Consider the following 17,723-nt stretch of genomic DNA (forward strand, 5'->3'; position numbering starts at 1 on the left):
TCATCACAACAAGCAGGTTTGAGTAAAAAAGTTTCCAACTTTTATGATGTTTAAGAAAATTGTGTTTGCAAGGGATGGAGTGTGCAAACTTGGCCGCATCCATCTCTTGCTCCCACAAACACATTCTCTGCAAACACAAATTTCATCATAACAAGGTTTGAGGAAAAAAGTTTCCAACTTTTACTATATTAGCCTGTAAAGAACAACAAAAATCGCAGACACAAATTTCATCATAACAAACAGGTTTGAGGAAAAAAGTTTCCAACTTTTACGATGCTTAGCCTGTAAAAACAAATTATTTCTGTTTGGGTGGTTATGTAACGAAATAATCTGGGTTCAAAAAGTGCAGACACAAATTTCATCATAACAAGCAGGTTTGAGGAAAAAAGTTTCCAACTTTTACGATTTTTAGCCTGTAAAGAATAAATTTTTTTCTGTTTGGGTGGTTATGTAACGAAATAATCTTTGTTCAAAAAGTGCAGACACAAATTTCATCACAACAAGCAGGTTTGAGTAAAAAAGTTTCCAACTTTTATGATGTTTAAGAAAATTGTGTGTGTGTGAGAGAGAGGTCGAGTTACCTTGATCGAGTGAGAGCAAATTTCTCGTCTTTTTGAGTGGAGCGTGAGCTTCGGCACCGAGCGAGAGCAAATTTCTCGTCTTTCTTAGTCGGAGCGTGAGCAGAGCAGAATGGGGGAGCAGAAATGGGGAAGAGAGAGACTTAAGGTGGAGGAGGGGAATAAGACAAATTTAAAAAGGACTGCCTCACGTGAGGCGTGCGTGTTTAAGCGGACCAGGGGAGTGCCAAAGCCGGTGGATATATCTGAGGCGTTGGATTTCAAATCCATTCTAAAATCACATGATCAAAACGCTGAGCTTCCATCTGGAATCGTTCCGGTTCGGTGCGGTCTGGATCGTCCGGTTTTCTCCATTGAGAATCGCCCCGGCATCAATCTCTTAACTTGATACTTCGTAATTATTTGCTACAAGCATTTCTTGCTTTGCATGAATTGAATTGCGGATTTTGATTCGAAGCGGTATTCTAGTTGCTAGTGCTATTCTAGACTCGACCCAGACCCAGACCCAGACTCGGCCGAAACCTCTCAGACCCGACGCCATGGCTCCCAAGCTCAAAGACAAGCAGCAGAAGCCTCCTCCGCCGCCCATGGAGGATCTCTTCGCCGCTCTCAACGGCCACATCGAGCAACTGGAGTTCGAGAAAGCGGTCAAAGTCGCAGATCAAGGTCCATTTTCAACCCCTTTTATTCTCGAATTTCTGAAATTTCCGACTGCGTTTCGTGATTTTGATTTCTAGTTTTTCCGAAAACCTAATCGCAGTTCTGTCGATTGCTCCTGGAGACGAGGACGCGATTAAGTGCAAGGTCGTTGGCTTGATCAAGGACGATAAGACCAAAGAGGCGCTTTCCGTGATTCGATCTTGCAAGAATCCTTCTCTGGATTTCGGCTTCTTCAAGGTTTGTAAAATCCGCCTGTTCTTTGCAGTAAATTTTGTGTAATTTTTGGTTCATTATTGAAAAATTGTGGCTGCATTGTGAATAATTACATTTGCTTACATAGGTTAATTACATTTTCGGTTCGGGTGATATGATAGAAACTTGTTGCTAATTGTGAGTTTACATATATGTGTGTGGCTAGGTTTGGTTAGGGAGTTAGAATTCACATTTGCTTACAGAATGACTGCTAGTAATGAGAAGTGTTTAGGTAATAAGCAAAGTAATATCGTGATGTGGGAGTGCCGCTTTGTTTGGTTGAATTGAATAGATGTAATGATTTTTCTTGGAGAGAGTAGCAGATACTTTGTTGTTTGATCGGCTTGGGGATTGAAATGTATCTGAAGAGAATTGGCATATGAGTCTTTTCGTTTGCTTGTACTTTCTAGTTATGGATGAACCACAGTTATTTCTACGAAATGAATTTGTTCAACTTGTAACGCCAACGATGATGATAGCTGTCCTTTATATTTGTTTCTTATTGCTTCTGTGTTCGAGTTACAGTAATTGTCTTTTATTTGAGAAGTGATTATTTTGATCTGAGCCTGAGATGATGCATCCCATATTTTAATCGTTTTGATCCTTCATGAATAGAAATCTTATGGCCCATGAACTTCTCCCTCCTTCAGGCCCAGAGAGGGACGGTCAAATGTGGGTTGAGTTTTGTATAATTCTTAAAATACATGCATGAACGTTTCTCAGTGATATTCTTTTCTACTTTTTCTACTCCTAATTTACTCTTTCTATTCCTAAATAGGCATACTGCTTATACAGAGAAAACGAGTTAGATGAAGCTCTTAAATCCCTGAAAAGCCAAGAGACAACTCCTGCAGCAATGCTATTAGAAGCCCAGATCTTATTTCGCTTGGGAAAGTTTGATGCTTGTATCGACATATATCAGAAGCTTCAAAAGTCCAAAGTTGACTTATTAGATACAAATTATGTAGCTAGCTTGGTTGCTGCTGGGAGGGCTTCTGAAGTACAAGTTGAAGCACTCAGGGGTAAAGCAAAGAGTAGTTTTGAGCTTGCATTCAACACTGCCTGTTCTTTGATTGAAAGCAATAAGTACACTGATGCAGAGCAGTTCCTGTTGCTAGCCAGAACGTAAGATGCTACTGAACTTTTATACTGCCTGATATTTGGTTGGACTGAACCTTTATACAGAGCATTTCTTGAGAGAAAGATTTAGCCTAGAACAGTATACCAGGGAATTATTTGTGGATCCGTTAAGGGAATTAACTCAATCAAGCCTCATGACTGCTTAAGGTTCTCTTTGTGGATCTGTTATTTCCCCATTAAGCGCTTTATAAGTTCCCGTTATATGTTAAACTATGAATTATTTTCTTTCTCATCAACTGTTTTTCTAATTTGTATTTTACTGTTTATACAACCTTGAGTATTATAAAGACTCTTCTGTGAGTCAGAATGAGCTGATGAGAGAAATTCAATTGGTTTTCTTAGAACCGGCCGTGAAGCATTGCTGGAAGATGGTGCACCCGAGGATGAGATAGAAACTGAATTGGCGCCAATAGCTGTCCAGTTGGCCTATGTTCAGCAGGTACTGTGATGTTAAATTAATGTTTCTGCTTATTTTCAGTTCTTTTGCCATGTTGGCAATCCATTAGCGACTAATGTAAATAAGCTTCATTCAACAGCTCCTTGGGCACAGACAAGAGGCCCTTGAGGCCTACACGCACATCATTAAATCGGATGTGGGAGATGAGTTATCACTTGCAGTGGCAGTCAACAACCTAATAGCTTTGAGAATTCCAAAAGATGTTTCTGATGGCCTAAAGAAACTTGATCGATTAAAACAGAAGGACGACAAGCAAAGCTTCCACCTTACTGCTAAACTGGACTCGAAGCTTTCACCAAAACAAAAAGAGTCAATATATGTGACTCGGGTCCTCTTACTTCTCCATGCAAATAAGATGGATCAGGTCTGTCTCTTTTCTCTTTATATCTTACCTTTTCTTTCAAGTAGTTTTCTATAAATACATCACAGATTTAAGTCACTGTGGGTGTTCCACTTCCCTTGCTAATCTCTACTTATTGCTGAAAATTGACAGGCTCGAGAACTTGTTGCTGCACTTCCAGACATGTTTCCCGAGAGTGTGATGCCTGTTCTACTTCAGGCCGCACTTTTTGTAAGAGAAAACAAGGCTGGAAAAGCTGAAGAAGTTTTAGCCCAGTTTTCTGAGAAGTTCCCTGAAAAGTCCAAGGTTTTTCTCTTAGCAAGGGCACAGGTTGCTGCTACTGCCAGCCACCCTCATATTGCCGCGGAGTCCCTTTCTAAGATACCTGATATCCAGCACATGCCTGCTACTGTTGCTACTCTTGTGTCTCTTAAAGAGCGTGCCGGTGACATTGATGGCGCCGCTGCTGTGCTTGACGCTGCAATAAACTGGTGGTCAAATTCCATGACCGAGGACAACAAGCTCAATGTTTTGATGCAAGAGGCTGCTTCCTTCAAGCTGAGGCATGGACGAGAAGAGGAAGCTTCTCGTCTATATGAGGAGCTTGTGAAAAGCCATGGAAGTGTGGAAGCATTGGTTGGGCTTGTAACTACAGTTGCTCGAGTGGATGTTAAGAAGGCAGAAGCTTATGAGCAGAAGCTGAAACCATTACCAGGTTTGAAGGGGATCAATGTGGATAATCTAGAGAAGACTTCTGGTGCCAAACATGAAGAGGGTATTTCTCAAGTTAAGGTCGCCGAGACATATGAGGGGAAGAGCAAGTCAAAGGCAAAGAAAAAGAGAAAGAGAAAGCCAAGATATCCTAAAGGGTTTGACCCTGCGAACCCCGGGCCCCCACCGGATCCAGAAAGGTGGCTTCCCAAGAGAGAAAGATCAAGTTATAGGCCTAAGAGAAAGGATAAGAGAGCAGCTGCTCAAGTACGAGGCTCTCAGGGTTCTGTAGCTAGAGACAAACATGAAGCTGGTGCCACTTCCAGCAATGCAAAATCAAACCAAGCAGCCACTTCAAAAGGAGCCTCACAGAATTCAGTTGCAGAGCCATCGCAGACTTCATCCAAGTCAAGAAAAAAGTCCAGGAACTAGTTTAAAGGATCTAGGTCTTATTTCTTTTGGTTGATTTTTCCGAAATGTTGCAGAATTTTATATACTTAAATTTTAGTGCTCTAGGGTGTAAGCTGAGGGATTTTGCAGTTAATCTTCGGGCTTTTGCTACTCACTTTTGATTCAAGACAATCAAAACTGAAAAGTTTTCGTACTGTTTACTTGTGAAATGGAGCTGTTATAGGCAGTTTGATGCTTAATTGATGCCTTGTCTGAGAGGATTTCTCTTTGATGCTTGCGTCCTTGAGATCTCCACGTTATGAAGTATTCTTAGGTATCAAGTGAAAATTTTATATATTCCGTGATTTTTGTTACACTGTTTAGTCATGCCGCTAGTTTTACCATGTGATGCAAAAATTACGTGCTCTCTACTTTTCCTAGGGGCCAAGGCTTGGACCATTTCACTGCATTCCATTCAAAGTAGTTTTGTAAGTAGTTTTGTTATAGTTGTCTAGGTTCTATAGGATACTTGCTTAGGACTTTAGGTTTCCTTCCAATCTCCAAATCCCACATGTGGATAATTTAATGATAAAACAAATAAATCAACATGGTGTACAAAGTCTTCTCTGTCCCTGCCTGACCCCCTTTAGGCTTAGACACAAAAGGCCAACCAGGCCTTCACCAACACGCCTCCCAACTTCCCATATCACAACCTATCTTCTCCTCTAACTTACCCACCAAGCCATAACCCCAAAATGACTCAAACACCCTCCTCATACAAAATCTTCTCATCTTTTTTCTTTTTCAATGTCAAAATATCATTAAGTTAGATTTTTTAACCGTTAGATTTATTTATTTTTATTCAATTCTACGACAAAAAATTTAGAATATGTCATACGCCGAACAGAGAAGAACTCGAAAAAAGGGAGCGAGAGATGAGGCCGGGAGGGGGTTTGCAAACCATTTAGATTGAGAGCGAAACAAGGATTCCATCTCCCGCCACATCCTTGGTGCGAAGAACAAGTAACCCTTCCTAAACCACCGACACGTGTCCTCCTCCCCACTCTCTCCCCAAATTGGACAATTCACCCCTACCCCCGTTAAATATTTTCCCCTCTTTCGTTTTTAATATTTCTTTCAGATTTATTCAATTTTCCCGTCCTTTCTCGGCCTCCCCCTCTGTCTCCTCTTTCCTTCTCTCTCTTCAGAACTCGATCGGCAGGCCCTCGCCCTCTCTATTCGGATCGATTCCCACCGCAACAAACTCTGGTTCTCTTTCCGGAGACGAATCGGACATAAGGCTCCTCCCTTTTTCTTCTTTCTTCTTTCTTCTTTCTTTATTCCCCTGCAAAATAGGGCTCGGTGTCCTCCGCCGTCGATTGCGACCAAATTAGGGTTCTGGTAATTTTTTCTTTTTCTGATTTAGAGAAGTATTGGTTATTTGATCTCTTCTGTATTCAATTTTTCTGTTTTTTTTTTTTGTTCGTTTGGGTTTTGCCCTAGGTTAGACGGAGACAAAAAAAATTGGAAAAAAAAATTAAATTCTTTGATTCTTTTCTTGTAGATAAAATTGTTCACGGCGTCGTGGGTTTTTGGTTTTCGATTCTTAGCTGATCTTTTAGGTTCTCTGCTTCCTGTGAAACTCTGTGAAATTTTTGGGCGTCGTTTTAGTTTGCCATCAGAAATTGAGGGTTTTTCCTTGTAGATCTTCCTCCTTTTGTTTAATTTTTTTTTCTTGATTTTTTATCCTCAGTTATTTGATCCGAAAAGAAAAAAGAAAACCAAAAAAAAAAAAAAAAGAGAGAGAGAAAAAGGAGAAAAAGAAAAAGAAAAGAAAGGGTTGTGGAAATCTAGGGTAGGGTATTGTACATGTAGAGAAAAATTGGGTTGGGGTGTAGTTTCGATGGCCTTGAATTTTTCCCATCGACCATTCTTTCCAGCTCATCTGTCTGAGGACAATTTGGTGTCACCGATGAGGATTCACAATGGGTACCTTGCCGATGGTATCTCGGAGAGGAATGGAGATGGTTTTGGTAGGCCGTGGCACTCTAACCGGGATGTGGAGGATCCCTTTGATTATGGGAGGGATAGATGTGATAAGGGCAGCTCACAGGAGCCAGTTTCGAATGACATTATTGATCTTTTGCCTTCGGATCCATTTGGGATGGATATAAGTACAACTTTTACGGCCATCACGGGGTGGCTCGAGGATTTGGAAATGGACTATGGGTGTTATGGAAGGGATGATGTGGGGACTAGCAATGGGAATTATGAACTTTTTGCGGGGTTGAATTTTATTTGGAATAATGCTATGAGGTTCCAGACATTCCCTGGGAATCTTGGGGTTGATCGCAAGTCTAAAGTAGCAAGCGGATTCAATGGGTGTTTTAAAGAGAAGCGGGTGGGTGACACATCCTCCCATGGTGGCTTGGTTGGATGTTTGAAAGAGAAGCAGGTGGGTGATGGTGGCTTGGTTGGGTGTTTGAAAGAAGAGCAGGTGGGTGATGCATCCTCCCTAGGTGGTTTCATTGGGTGTTCTAAAGAGAAGCAGGTTGTTGATGCATCCTCCCATGGTGGTTTGGTTGGGTGCTCCAAAGAGAAGCAGGTCGATGATTTATCCTGCCATGGTGGTTTGGTTGGGGTTGTTGATTCATCCTCCCATGGTGGTTTGGTTGGGTGTTCAAAAGAGAAGCAGGTTGTTGTCGTTGATTCATCCTGCCATGGTGGTTTGGTTGGCGTTGTTGATTCATCCTCCCATGGTGGTTTGGTTGGGTATTCAAAAGAGAAGCAGGTTGTTGATCCACCCTGCCATGGTGGACTTGGTGGGTGTTTGAAAGAGAAGGGGATTGGTGATGCATCTGATGCATCATCCTTCCAAGGTGATTTCGAATCAGCTTGTGCAGTGGCTGACATTTTGTCTTTTCGCAATGAAACTTGTGGTTTTTCCAATCAGCAAAATGTAGAGCCTCAGCATGTCAATGGGATTTGCTCTGTTGGAGATGGAGGAGCTCATGATGGAGCTTTGATGTTGGCCCTTAGTTATCTGGGTGTGCGGGATCTCCTTGTTGTGGAAAGGGTTTGCAGATCTCTCTATTCTACAGTTCGTGGCGACCCCCTTATGTGGAGAAGTATTCACATAGATCAGCCACTGAATGAGAAAATTACAGATGAAGTTCTTTTGCAATTGACTGATAGGGCTCAAGGAAATCTGCAATGCTTGAGCCTGGTGGAGTGCCCTAGGATCACTGACGATGGTCTCAAGCGTGTGCTTGAAAATAATCCTAGGCTTACCAAGGTCAGTATTGACTTCATATTATCATTGTTATTTACCGACAAAATGCTGAATTTTTGTACCTTTTTAATTGCTGCTCTAGTCTATTTGATTTGTTGAATTTTTGGTGTGGGTTTCTGTTCCTATTACTGTCTCTTTACTGATGTTCGCCTTTAAACTTCATGATCTCATACTCACGGTTAGTTTTCGTAAAAATAAGTAAATAAACCTTACTTCCTAATACAGCTTAGGTGCTGAGATTTGTATGTTTTTATTAATATTCTTCCCTGGAAAATGTGGTCTTCACTGCCCCTAGTTTTGGCTGTTTTCTACACTTTAGGAAATGTAGACAGAATATCCTTTTTGTTTGCATGTTTGTTCGTTACCAAGCGATAGTTACAGTTACAAACAAATGTCATTAAAATGCATGTCTTCCTATCTAGCTTAGACACACCATTTCATTTCTTGTTGTTGTGTCGATAGTAATAATTAAGTAATCTAATTTGAATCAGTCCCATGTTGAGGTAACCCTCCCCCTCCTCCTCATCTGGATTGGAAATTCTAACCTCATTTGTTATGTTTTGGATCTTAGCTTACATGGTTGTGGTTTAGCAGTTATCAAATGACACAAACCAAGTAGCATACCACTTGTTCCTGGCACAATGACCCCTTCTCTGTTTGTCTTTTGTTTATAGACATTCCAGTTAGAGTACTGACATTAATTCCCCAGTTTTGATCCTGGGCTTGCAAAGCAGATTTGGGAGATTCTTGCTATTAAAAAATTAATAAACAAACAAGAAAGCATTGGAATTTGGAGTGTTTTATTGCTTGCTTTTTTGGTTAAAAGCTTCTGATAGCTTCTTCATTTATGCAGTTAAGTGTGCCTGGATGTACTAGACTCAGTATTGAGGGCATTGTGAATAGCTTAAAGGCTTTTAAGTCTAAGGGTGCACATGGTGTGAAGCATTTACGAATTGGCGGACTCTATGGTGTGACACAGAAGCATTTTGAAGAGTTGAAATCTTTGTTGGGCACTGATAGCCAGATGCAGCAGAATGCCCGCAAGCCGCACTTTTATCACCGAGGGAACTTTTATTTATCCTGTGATGATGATAGTGACATTGATATCGAAATGTGCCCTAGATGCCAGAACTTGAGGCTTGTTTATGATTGCCCCGCAGAGGCTTGTCAAGGAAAAGAACATACTACTCAGTTATGCAGGGCCTGCACACTGTGCATAGGTAGGTGTGCTCAGTGTGGTCGGTGCATTAATGATAGTGAATATGAGGAAACATTCTGTCTGGAGTTGCTTTGCTCAGATTGTTGGAAGCAGCTACTCAAGTCTCAGGAGGGGGAGGATACAGAGTTTGTTCCATCCAACTCTGCTGTTTTCCATGAACAGAATCATAGCTTTTGTCGCCACGGCTAGGTACCGTTGGTTGTGCAGATCTGCTGTTACATGTTATGGATGAGAAATTGCAAGTGGTTACTTTAGACATCTATCAAGAAATACTAAAGAGATACTTTTAAGACTGTTTCCTTTGTCTCATTGCCGCTCGGGTTAGCTGACTGTGTTGGGTTCAGCCTATCAGTTGGCTTCAACTTTGGTGGTTTTCGTAGGGTATTGCCTGTTCCTGCTGTTGATGCTCTGTGATGAATTGAGAAAATTCTATAGAAGGGAAAAAAAAAAAAGAAAAAAAAAAGAGAGAGATGGTAACTTAGGAAATGAAGAATTATTAGACAAAGTTCTGCATCCAATCAAAGGTTTGAACTTTGTTTCTTGGTGATTTCTTTGGCTCTGGTACGAATAAAAACTTTATGAGAGTATGTTGATTTGCATGTGAATAGTGGGTTGTGAAGTTTAGAATACTGGGATGTGATGTCACCTAGCAGCTCCGTCAGGAGGGGTAACTTCTTGTAAAAAGCAAAGTGGAAAGATGACTTATTTGTCGTGGTAGGGGTTTTACCTATTTGTTGGCTCTTTGAAGGAGGCACTCGTGTACCTGTGGGATGTGGTGCTGTTCTCACAATACTATGAGTTCTTCTCTATGAACTCTCTGCTGGCTCTTTGAAGAGCACTTGTCTACCTGTCACCGTGATGTGGAATTTGCACTGTTCATCCAATCAATGAGTTACAGTGACCATTGTTTCAGCCATGCCCAATCCCACAATGAATCAAGCCAATCGTTCTTCTTAGCTGTGTAGCAGTTTATGTTACGAAGATTGCTGTCGTAGCACGCCCATCTGTGGCGCACTAACAGGGATGAAGTCTCTTGCAGGAGTGCAGGACTATCAATTTCTGTTCATTCCACAGATGCAGCTTCTATTATGCACGCCCTGTGCAGCCTTCATGGGTTATGCTTGTGCTGTCGAGGAGAATATATGTTGGGCTTGTTATTGTTCTGGCTGATAACTAGAAAGAAGACTTGTCAATGCTTCCTTTGAGATGATTGAATGATGTAAAATAAATTCGAGAGTCAATACCCTGATGCCAAGGGATAAATTTCTTGCATTAGATTTTTTTAGCATCTGTTGAGATAGTTTGTTAATGTATTCTCATCCATCTTCCTGTTGATGGATGCTGGTCTCTTGCTCTTTTTGTTGTCGTTAAACACAGGATTAGCTTTGTTTGTAATAAACATGCAATCACATACGGGAATTTATCATTCTCATCATGACGTTTTGCATTGTTGATCGAGTATTGACAGTTATTTAGAAATGACTTGATAGTGACTTTGTTCTGTAAAACCTTCGCCATTTTATTTTACCAAAAGCTACGAATAGAGAAATATTGTTGAAAATGAAAAGTGTGTCAGAAGAAAGAGATACCTTACTGGAAATTCCATACTTTTACCTTGAGAGATCGAACTTTCGCTTACCATTACCTTACTTTGTTCCACACAAATTCATTCTCAAAAGCAAATATTCTTCTGTCAAAGACCACGGAAGGAAAACAGAACCTTCTTTTTTGGTGCTTACGAACGAAAATGCGTAGTTTAAACTGGAAGCAAGGAAGAATTACGTCGTATTGTTAAGCCATCCAAAATCCCTAGTTCACTTTTTCGATGCGTACTTATTCCCCGTACATATTTGGGCATGTTCACCTTTCTTGCATGTGCTTACATCTTCTATCAGAATCTGTATGTAAATAGCAAAGCTTATTTGTGAAACAACAGGTCTTTTCTTTGAGAATGAGATTGATGTGGTGTTTTGATTAGGGCTAGAAATCTACATTATCCGTATGTTTCGTCGGACAATCAACAATGTACCTCATTTTGCATGTTTCACATTTTGTTCTGAGGAAACGAAACTAAAGAGACGAGTCCATTGTGAAAGGATGATAACAAGAAGAGGAGATAATCAGAGCATTTTTATATCGTCTTTTAAATCAACCAAAGAATCTATCTTGCTGCATAGACATTGTAAGAAAGTGCGTATGAAACTGTTCAGCATTTGGATTACAAACTTAACGAGTTAGAGAAATACGTAAACTTTTATTATTGAACCATTGTTGAGGTGACAGAGCTAATAGAACTGATTAATGAACACAATTGGGATGAATCTCATTATTCACATTGTATTGCTGCTAATCAAAGAGTTGAAGAGGCTTGTCAGACATTGTCTTCCCGGCCTTGCTCCTTTGAACTTTTCTTGCTGCCGAGTTTCAACCATTTGAAGCTCAGCTTCCCGAACTTGCTCTTCCCCTCCTTGCTCTTCTTCTTGTCATTCTCCGATGGTCTTGATGGCGGTGGATCGGGATTGGTGTCCCACTGATCAGCCCAGGACAACCCACCATCCATATTCTCTCTGCTTTTCTTTACTTCTGCCTCTTAATTGGATTAGAACTTCTTTTAGATGCAGAGCTTTGGCAATGTTTGGCAACCACAATTTTGCTTATTTTTATCTCACTTTTGCTATTCTTTAAATGGATGGAAAAGGAACAAGGTCGGCCAATGTTTGCTATGTTGGATGAACAAGTTTGGAAATTGGTTCAACAGTCTTTTTGCTTATTCTGTTATTAAGTGTCTTGGTTAACTAACTTGGTTCTTAATTTGACTTGAGGAATGGTATTGGTTTATAGTCTGGTTATTTTGGTAAGGAAGCTGTGTCCCTATGTGAACAATATTGACCGAGTCACACAGCAGGCAACAAGCAGTCAAGCCATGCCTAAAATAGTAAACCCTATATCCATGCCTAAAATAGTAAACCCTATATCCATGCCAAGCCCTGTAAATTTATATTCAACCATGTCAAGTCAGTGACCTTTTCTTATTGTCTGAGATGCACCAATCTATTTTCAGCATTAGTGATAAACAACAAGAGGCTAGAATTCAGCAGAGCTGACTGAAGCAAATTCAAAAGTTGCAGGTAACAAGAACAAGTCAATTAATGAATCGAAAAATTTGAACTATAAAAATTATAAGATGAGATCTAAATCATCTAATAGAATTGATAAATACATTGGAACCGATGTATAGTACAATTCAATTGACACATACAGAATGAGGGTTCCTCGTCCTTTTACTTGTGGCCGGTAGTCGCTAGTAAAACTCGATGTGGCCAGCAATCTCCCTACACAGCAACTTTGATCCTCTTGCTAACTCCAAGCTCTTAACGATTGCAAGGCCGGTTTTTTTGTGAGTAGAAGTTGGCATATACTCCCTAGCCTTTTCTTCATTACCCAGCAAAAGAGCCTCCTTAGCAGGAATCACATTTTCCCACCAAAATTCCCTTAAAATTCCATGCATCAAGTCCCAGTAACTACGGTCTCGGCACACGCGGAATATTGTGCTTCCATTTGGTGTCCAGCAATATAAATCAACCCACTCTCTATCCATTATCTCCATTTGACCCTGCACCTGAGGCATGTAATAGAAAGGCATCGTTGACCAGGGCAGACCCTGCTCCGGTTTTCCCTTGTTAAAAGGACACTTCACTTCCAGGATGCCACCACCTTGAAAGCAATCAAGCAGACCATCAGGGGAGGCACCAAGCCAATCAAACCGCTCCTCTCCGTGGGATGCAAATCCATATGTACCCACTTCACGACCTGTGATGCTTTTATACCGCTCTATGGCCACCTCTTCATTGAGCACACCCCATTGCATGGCATTTTTAGAAGCTTGCGCGAATTCTTTCTGTGAATCAAATACCTTCTCATGCCAGAGCTCAGGTCGACGGTTTCCCTTCCAAAATCCCAAGGCAGTGCTGAAGGTGCTTGTAGTCAGTTTGTTTCGCCGCAAGGCAAACCACTCCTCTGAACGCTGGGGAGCATCAGATAGTGCACCCCGGGTAGCCAGCGCAAGTGATGATGGGGAACGCATCACCAGAGCAAAATTCGTAGAGATCATCGGTGAGGCGCACGTCGAAAAGGGCCTAAAAAGTATTTTTCCACACATGTTTCTCGAAGACAGCATTTCCACTGCTTTATGATGAAAGCTGCAGAATCCAGTGCAGTAGGCATTGCTCATTGCTGATACGCCAATGCCACCGGCAGCTACTTTGTTCCGATGACCTGTTCTACAAAAGCCACACACTGCTTGATAGTGTAGTCCAATCAATATCCCTCACATTGAATAACCTTGTCTACCATAAGATAAGAACATTGAGGTATTGGTTTCCCGTTTCCCAAACAAACACAAAATTTCCATTACAAACAATGCAAAATAGATGGCCACATGTAACCTTATATGAGCAGTGATTAATCTTCCCCCTAATCAAAATTGGACAACATTTTTTTCCTCCTTCAAGCCAAGTATTGATTCTTTCACCAAATGAATCATTTTTCTCCTTATGCTATTCAAACAAGAAGCAAAACCCCATTCAATCTGAAGCTTACCCAATTCAATTAACACAACTTGGTTCCGAAATGAGCCTGGAAGTGTCGGAATTTATACCTGAGAATGGTCTTGAATTAAAGGCGACGACTTTGCCGTTGCCAGCTGCGAAGGAGGAAGCGGGCAGTTTGGGCACTCCATGTAGAGAGCAAACTTGAGCGAGCTTCATCGTCAGTTGGTGGCAACCATCACTAGGGTTTTGCAGCTTCCGCAAATTCAGAGATGGAGCGCGCGGGGCCGTAAAATGGTGGCTGTATTTCGTTTTCCCAGACGCAAAGCGTGTTTTTATACCCAAGAGCAACACGGCGTCGTTTCTTATGCTAAAACGGGTCGTTTTGCTTCAAATTTGAGAGTCTTCAAGCTGCTTGGGATTAAGCTTCCACTAACCAGAGAGTTGCTAATCACTCCCACAAAAACAGCTTTTACTTAACGCAACCCATAAAAATCTCTAGACACAAATAAATGGGTTTGCTGCTGCTACTTATGAAGTCCCTCACTTTCTTGTTTAATCTCACTCCTCTCTAATTGTGTCACACAACCCAATTTCAATACCCAACAACACACACACAGACCATGTATTTGTCCGAAAAGCCTCAGCCGGTTGATTTTCACAAAGGGGACGAAGGCGGCGGCGAGGACATGATGATTGAGGTGGTTCCGAATGAGGATGTTTCCCAAACCCATCACCGGAATCATCATCAGCAGCAGCAGCAGCATCACCAATTGCTGCTATTGGGGGACAGCAGCGGCAGTGGGGAGGACCACGAAGCTAAGCCCCAGAAAAAGAGAGCCGAAACTTGGGTGCAGGATGAGACTCGGAGTTTGATAGCCCTGCGCCGAGAAATGGACAGCATGTTCAACACTTCCAAGTCCAACAAGCACTTGTGGGAGCAGATTTCGGCGAAAATGAGGGAGAAAGGGTTCGACCGCAATCCCAATATGTGCACTGACAAGTGGAGGAACTTGCTTAAGGAGTTCAAGAAGGCCAAGCATAATCATGACCGGGGCAGTGGCTCCGCTAAGATGTCATATTATAAAGAGATTGAGGAGATTTTGAAACAAAGAAACAAGAATGGTCAGTACAAATCCCCTACTCCGCCCAAGGTTGATTCTTTTATGCACTTCTCAGATAAAGGTATTGGCCGTTTTACTCTGGAACTTCATGTGTTCTCCCAATTGATGGTGCTCACTGCTTACTGTTACTATAAAATAGATCAATGCACTAGGGCTTCTCTTGGTATCTTGAACTTATAACTTGAGTTGTGTGCTTCTTGCAATGGTAGCATTTAGTTATGATTAATCTGCCTGAACACTATAACGATCTGAAAACTTGGCAAGTTCATCTGATATTATATGGAATTTGAATTGCTCTGGAATGTTGGAGGATAGGTGCTGGCTCCGGCCTTGGGGTCATGCTCATTGTTTTTACTACGATATTGCACTTAACTACATTTCAGACTTCCAATTCATCTTTTGCTTAATTAAATGAATGGAAATATGGGGAAGAAGCGATAATAGAGTTTCTGGTTTGGCAAGTGGTATGGTTTGGAAATGTACTCCATTTGTGATTGTTATGATAAAAGATAAATAAAGTTCTACTATGGTACTGCATTGGATTTGTCTTATAATTGTTGATCACAGAGATATTTTGTTTAGGTTTAAAAAAGTGTTGGATCTACAAGAAGAGGTGGTTTGTATTTAATATACTGGTTAGTTGGTTGGAAATGTATTTAGTTTGTTTTGAAGTTGCTGTTTTCAGTAAGACGAATCCTGTAAACAAGGAAAGATTTCATATGCAATTACTTTTCCCTGACTTTGTTAGAGATTTTATAAAATAGCTACATGTGTCCTGGAGTTGGGGACATGCCAGGTTTAAGTTTTGTAATTGACAATGAGGATGCTTAGCATTTGAGTTCTGATGTTTTTTTGTTCCTTATCATCAGATGTTGCATGGGGATTCGTGTACATGATTCACTTAGACATCCTTCTAAGTTCCAATTCATCCCTACTCATGTTCTTTAGCCTTTTTTCTCTAAAACTTCTGCTAATGTGGTGCTGTTCCTACAATGGAAAACTTAGCAACAAAAACTACATTTTCTTTCCTCTTTCCTCAAACCCCTTCTGTCTCCATCATGTTTTGATAACATTACAAAGACCATTGATTGATTTCATTTTTATGCAGGGATAGAAGATACAAACATTTCCTTTGCACATGTGGAAGGTAACTGCTAATGTAATTTGAGTTTGCACACATCTATTTTATCACCTAACTTGCCTGGTTACTCATGAACACTGTATAAATTATGATTGCTTATAAGCTTTCAGGAAATAAACAGATGATTTAAGGTTATGCAGATGCAAGCACTTAAAATTTTGATATGAAAGTCCATGTAGGATAATTTCCATAAAAAAATAAAAAGTCAATGTAGGATATTATTATTATAATAGATGGAATTCATGGTCTAATGAACAATCATTAAGTGATACCTTCCTTTAAAAAAAAAAAAAAAAAAAGTAAAAAAGCCAATCTGACTTCCCCTGCATGAAGAAGGTGCAAAATGGAGAAATGAACTCTTTCTTAGTGTTACAAGTCGTTTGTTTTGTTTCTATATATAATTTTTTTTTCTCCAAGTGAAATGTTCTTCCTCCATTTTTAACTTGCTCGATGTGCAGCTAATGGCAGGCCAACACTCAATCTCGAGACAGGTTTGGACCATGATGGTCATCCTCTTGCCATTACTGCTGCTGATGCAGTTGCAGCAAATGGAGTTGCACCTTGGAATTGGAGAGAGACCCCTGAAAATGGTAAGTCAACTAAATTTGAAACATAGTTTTAAAATTTGCTGATGTTTTTGTGCTTCGAATATCTTGACTTTCTTCTTCAAATGTGATTGTGTTGTGAACATTGTCTATGATGGAGTTATATCAAATTTTTCTCCCCTTGGCAGGTGGGGAGAATCAATCATATGGCGGGAGAGTCATAGTAGTAACCTGGGGTGATTATACTCGGAGGATTGGAATTGATGGCTCGGCAGATGCCATTAAGGAGGCCATCAAGTCTGCTTTTAGGTTGAGAACAAAACGCGCCTTCTGGTTGGAGGATGAAGATCAAATTGTCCGAAGTCTTGACAGGGACATGCCTCTGGGAAATTACACCCTTCATCTTGACGAAGGTATAGGTTTTGTATTGACCACAAGTGTTGATACTTCTTAAGCAGTAGTAAAGTCGTAATATCATTTTGCAAAATTTCATCAAAACTGATATTGTTTTGTGGGAATTGATGAGATGAGAACTTTAAAGGTGCCAAGACAGTATTTAGGTTGAAGTCCACCCTGTTATGACCTTTAAAGTGCCTCGGATTAATGCATTTGAAAACATTTTCTCTCTGCATAATGAGAACTTGATGCTGAATGTTCCAATTTCAGGGTTGGCTGTAAAAGTGTGCCTGTATGATGAGCCAGAAAACATACCCGTACATACAGAGGAGAAGATTTTTTACACCGAAGATGATTATCATGAATTCCTAACCCGCCGTGGGTGGACATGTTTGCGGGAATTTGATGGGTACAGAAATATCGAAAATATGGATGATCTTCGACCTGGTGCGATATATCGTGGTGTGAGTTGAGGGCAAGCATGTGCATTTTCATTATATTTTCTTCTTAAATGCGGGTGGGTTTGTACTGTTCAATCATGTAGAATACAACATTTGTATGGTAGATAGAACAATAACCAAGAACTGAAACAGGTTCTGTTCTTGCACGCACATAGCCTGAGCATGCGATTTTTGTAAATATGTAGTTTTGTTTTGAGTTGCAAAGAAATCCAAGTCTTGTACTGTTGTTCATTTCATTCTGACCAAGAATATTCTTTTGTATTACATTCACGGGTGTTAGCAGTCAGTCATGGTCTCGTAAAGTATAAATTGTCCGGCTCCCACACCCATTGTCAAATTTGCAAGGGACACACTCTCTTTCTCTCTCAATCTCAACCTTGAATTATGGCAGACCAAATGAAACACATTTTTCGTATTAAATAAGAAAAAGAAAAAACAAACACATTTCATAATTATTGCATGCTTATTTA

The 17,723-nt window shown here is 40.6% G+C and overlaps 4 protein-coding genes across 8 annotated transcripts; 3 read left to right on the forward strand and 1 right to left on the reverse strand.

Annotated features, from left to right (window-relative positions):
- The first annotated feature begins 848 nt into the window (after positions 1-848).
- Positions 849-4,758, forward strand: LOC112201099 (signal recognition particle subunit SRP72). The gene is made up of 6 exons (XM_024342116.2): positions 849-1,244; positions 1,339-1,475; positions 2,269-2,615; positions 2,973-3,069; positions 3,167-3,451; positions 3,581-4,758. Exons 1-6 carry the CDS (start codon positions 1,118-1,120, stop codon positions 4,568-4,570), a joined length of 1,983 nt encoding a protein of 660 aa, XP_024197884.1. The 5' UTR covers positions 849-1,117; the 3' UTR covers positions 4,571-4,758.
- A 763-nt stretch (positions 4,759-5,521) lies between these two features.
- Positions 5,522-10,491, forward strand: LOC112197092 (F-box protein SKIP14). Of its 3 annotated transcripts, none has more exons than XM_024337654.2 (3): positions 5,522-6,951; positions 6,994-7,823; positions 8,674-10,491. In XM_024337654.2, the coding sequence occupies exons 1-3, from the start codon at positions 6,432-6,434 to the stop codon at positions 9,226-9,228; spliced, it is 1,905 nt and encodes a 634-aa protein (XP_024193422.1). In that variant the 5' UTR covers positions 5,522-6,431; the 3' UTR covers positions 9,229-10,491. The 3 variants fall into 3 exon arrangements, with proteins under 3 accessions (XP_024193422.1, XP_024193423.1, XP_024193421.1); XM_024337655.2 differs by having other exon boundaries at positions 5,524-7,223; positions 7,320-7,823; XM_024337653.2 differs by having other exon boundaries at positions 5,528-7,823.
- Positions 10,492-12,189: 1,698 nt separating this feature from the next.
- LOC112197096 lies at positions 12,190-14,040 on the reverse strand. Of its 3 annotated transcripts, none has more exons than XM_024337658.2 (2): positions 13,697-14,040; positions 12,190-13,335 (listed from the first exon to the last, which is right to left on the reverse strand). In XM_024337658.2, exons 1-2 carry the CDS (start codon positions 13,803-13,805, stop codon positions 12,341-12,343), a joined length of 1,104 nt encoding a protein of 367 aa, XP_024193426.1. In that variant the 5' UTR covers positions 13,806-14,040; the 3' UTR covers positions 12,190-12,340. The 3 variants fall into 3 exon arrangements, with proteins under 3 accessions (XP_024193426.1, XP_024193427.1, XP_024193429.1); XM_024337659.2 differs by having other exon boundaries at positions 12,190-13,314; positions 13,697-14,039; XM_024337661.2 differs by having other exon boundaries at positions 12,190-13,385; positions 13,697-14,037.
- LOC112197095 (trihelix transcription factor GT-1) lies at positions 13,962-17,489 on the forward strand. Its single transcript, XM_024337657.2, has 5 exons — positions 13,962-14,771; positions 15,819-15,857; positions 16,310-16,441; positions 16,585-16,809; positions 17,063-17,489. Exons 1-5 carry the CDS (start codon positions 14,210-14,212, stop codon positions 17,263-17,265), a joined length of 1,161 nt encoding a protein of 386 aa, XP_024193425.1. The 5' UTR covers positions 13,962-14,209; the 3' UTR covers positions 17,266-17,489.
- Positions 17,490-17,723: the final 234 nt, after the last annotated feature.

Source organism: Rosa chinensis, chromosome 4, assembly GCF_002994745.2.
Source record: "Rosa chinensis cultivar Old Blush chromosome 4, RchiOBHm-V2, whole genome shotgun sequence".
NCBI classification, from domain to species: Eukaryota; Viridiplantae; Streptophyta; class Magnoliopsida; order Rosales; family Rosaceae; genus Rosa; species Rosa chinensis.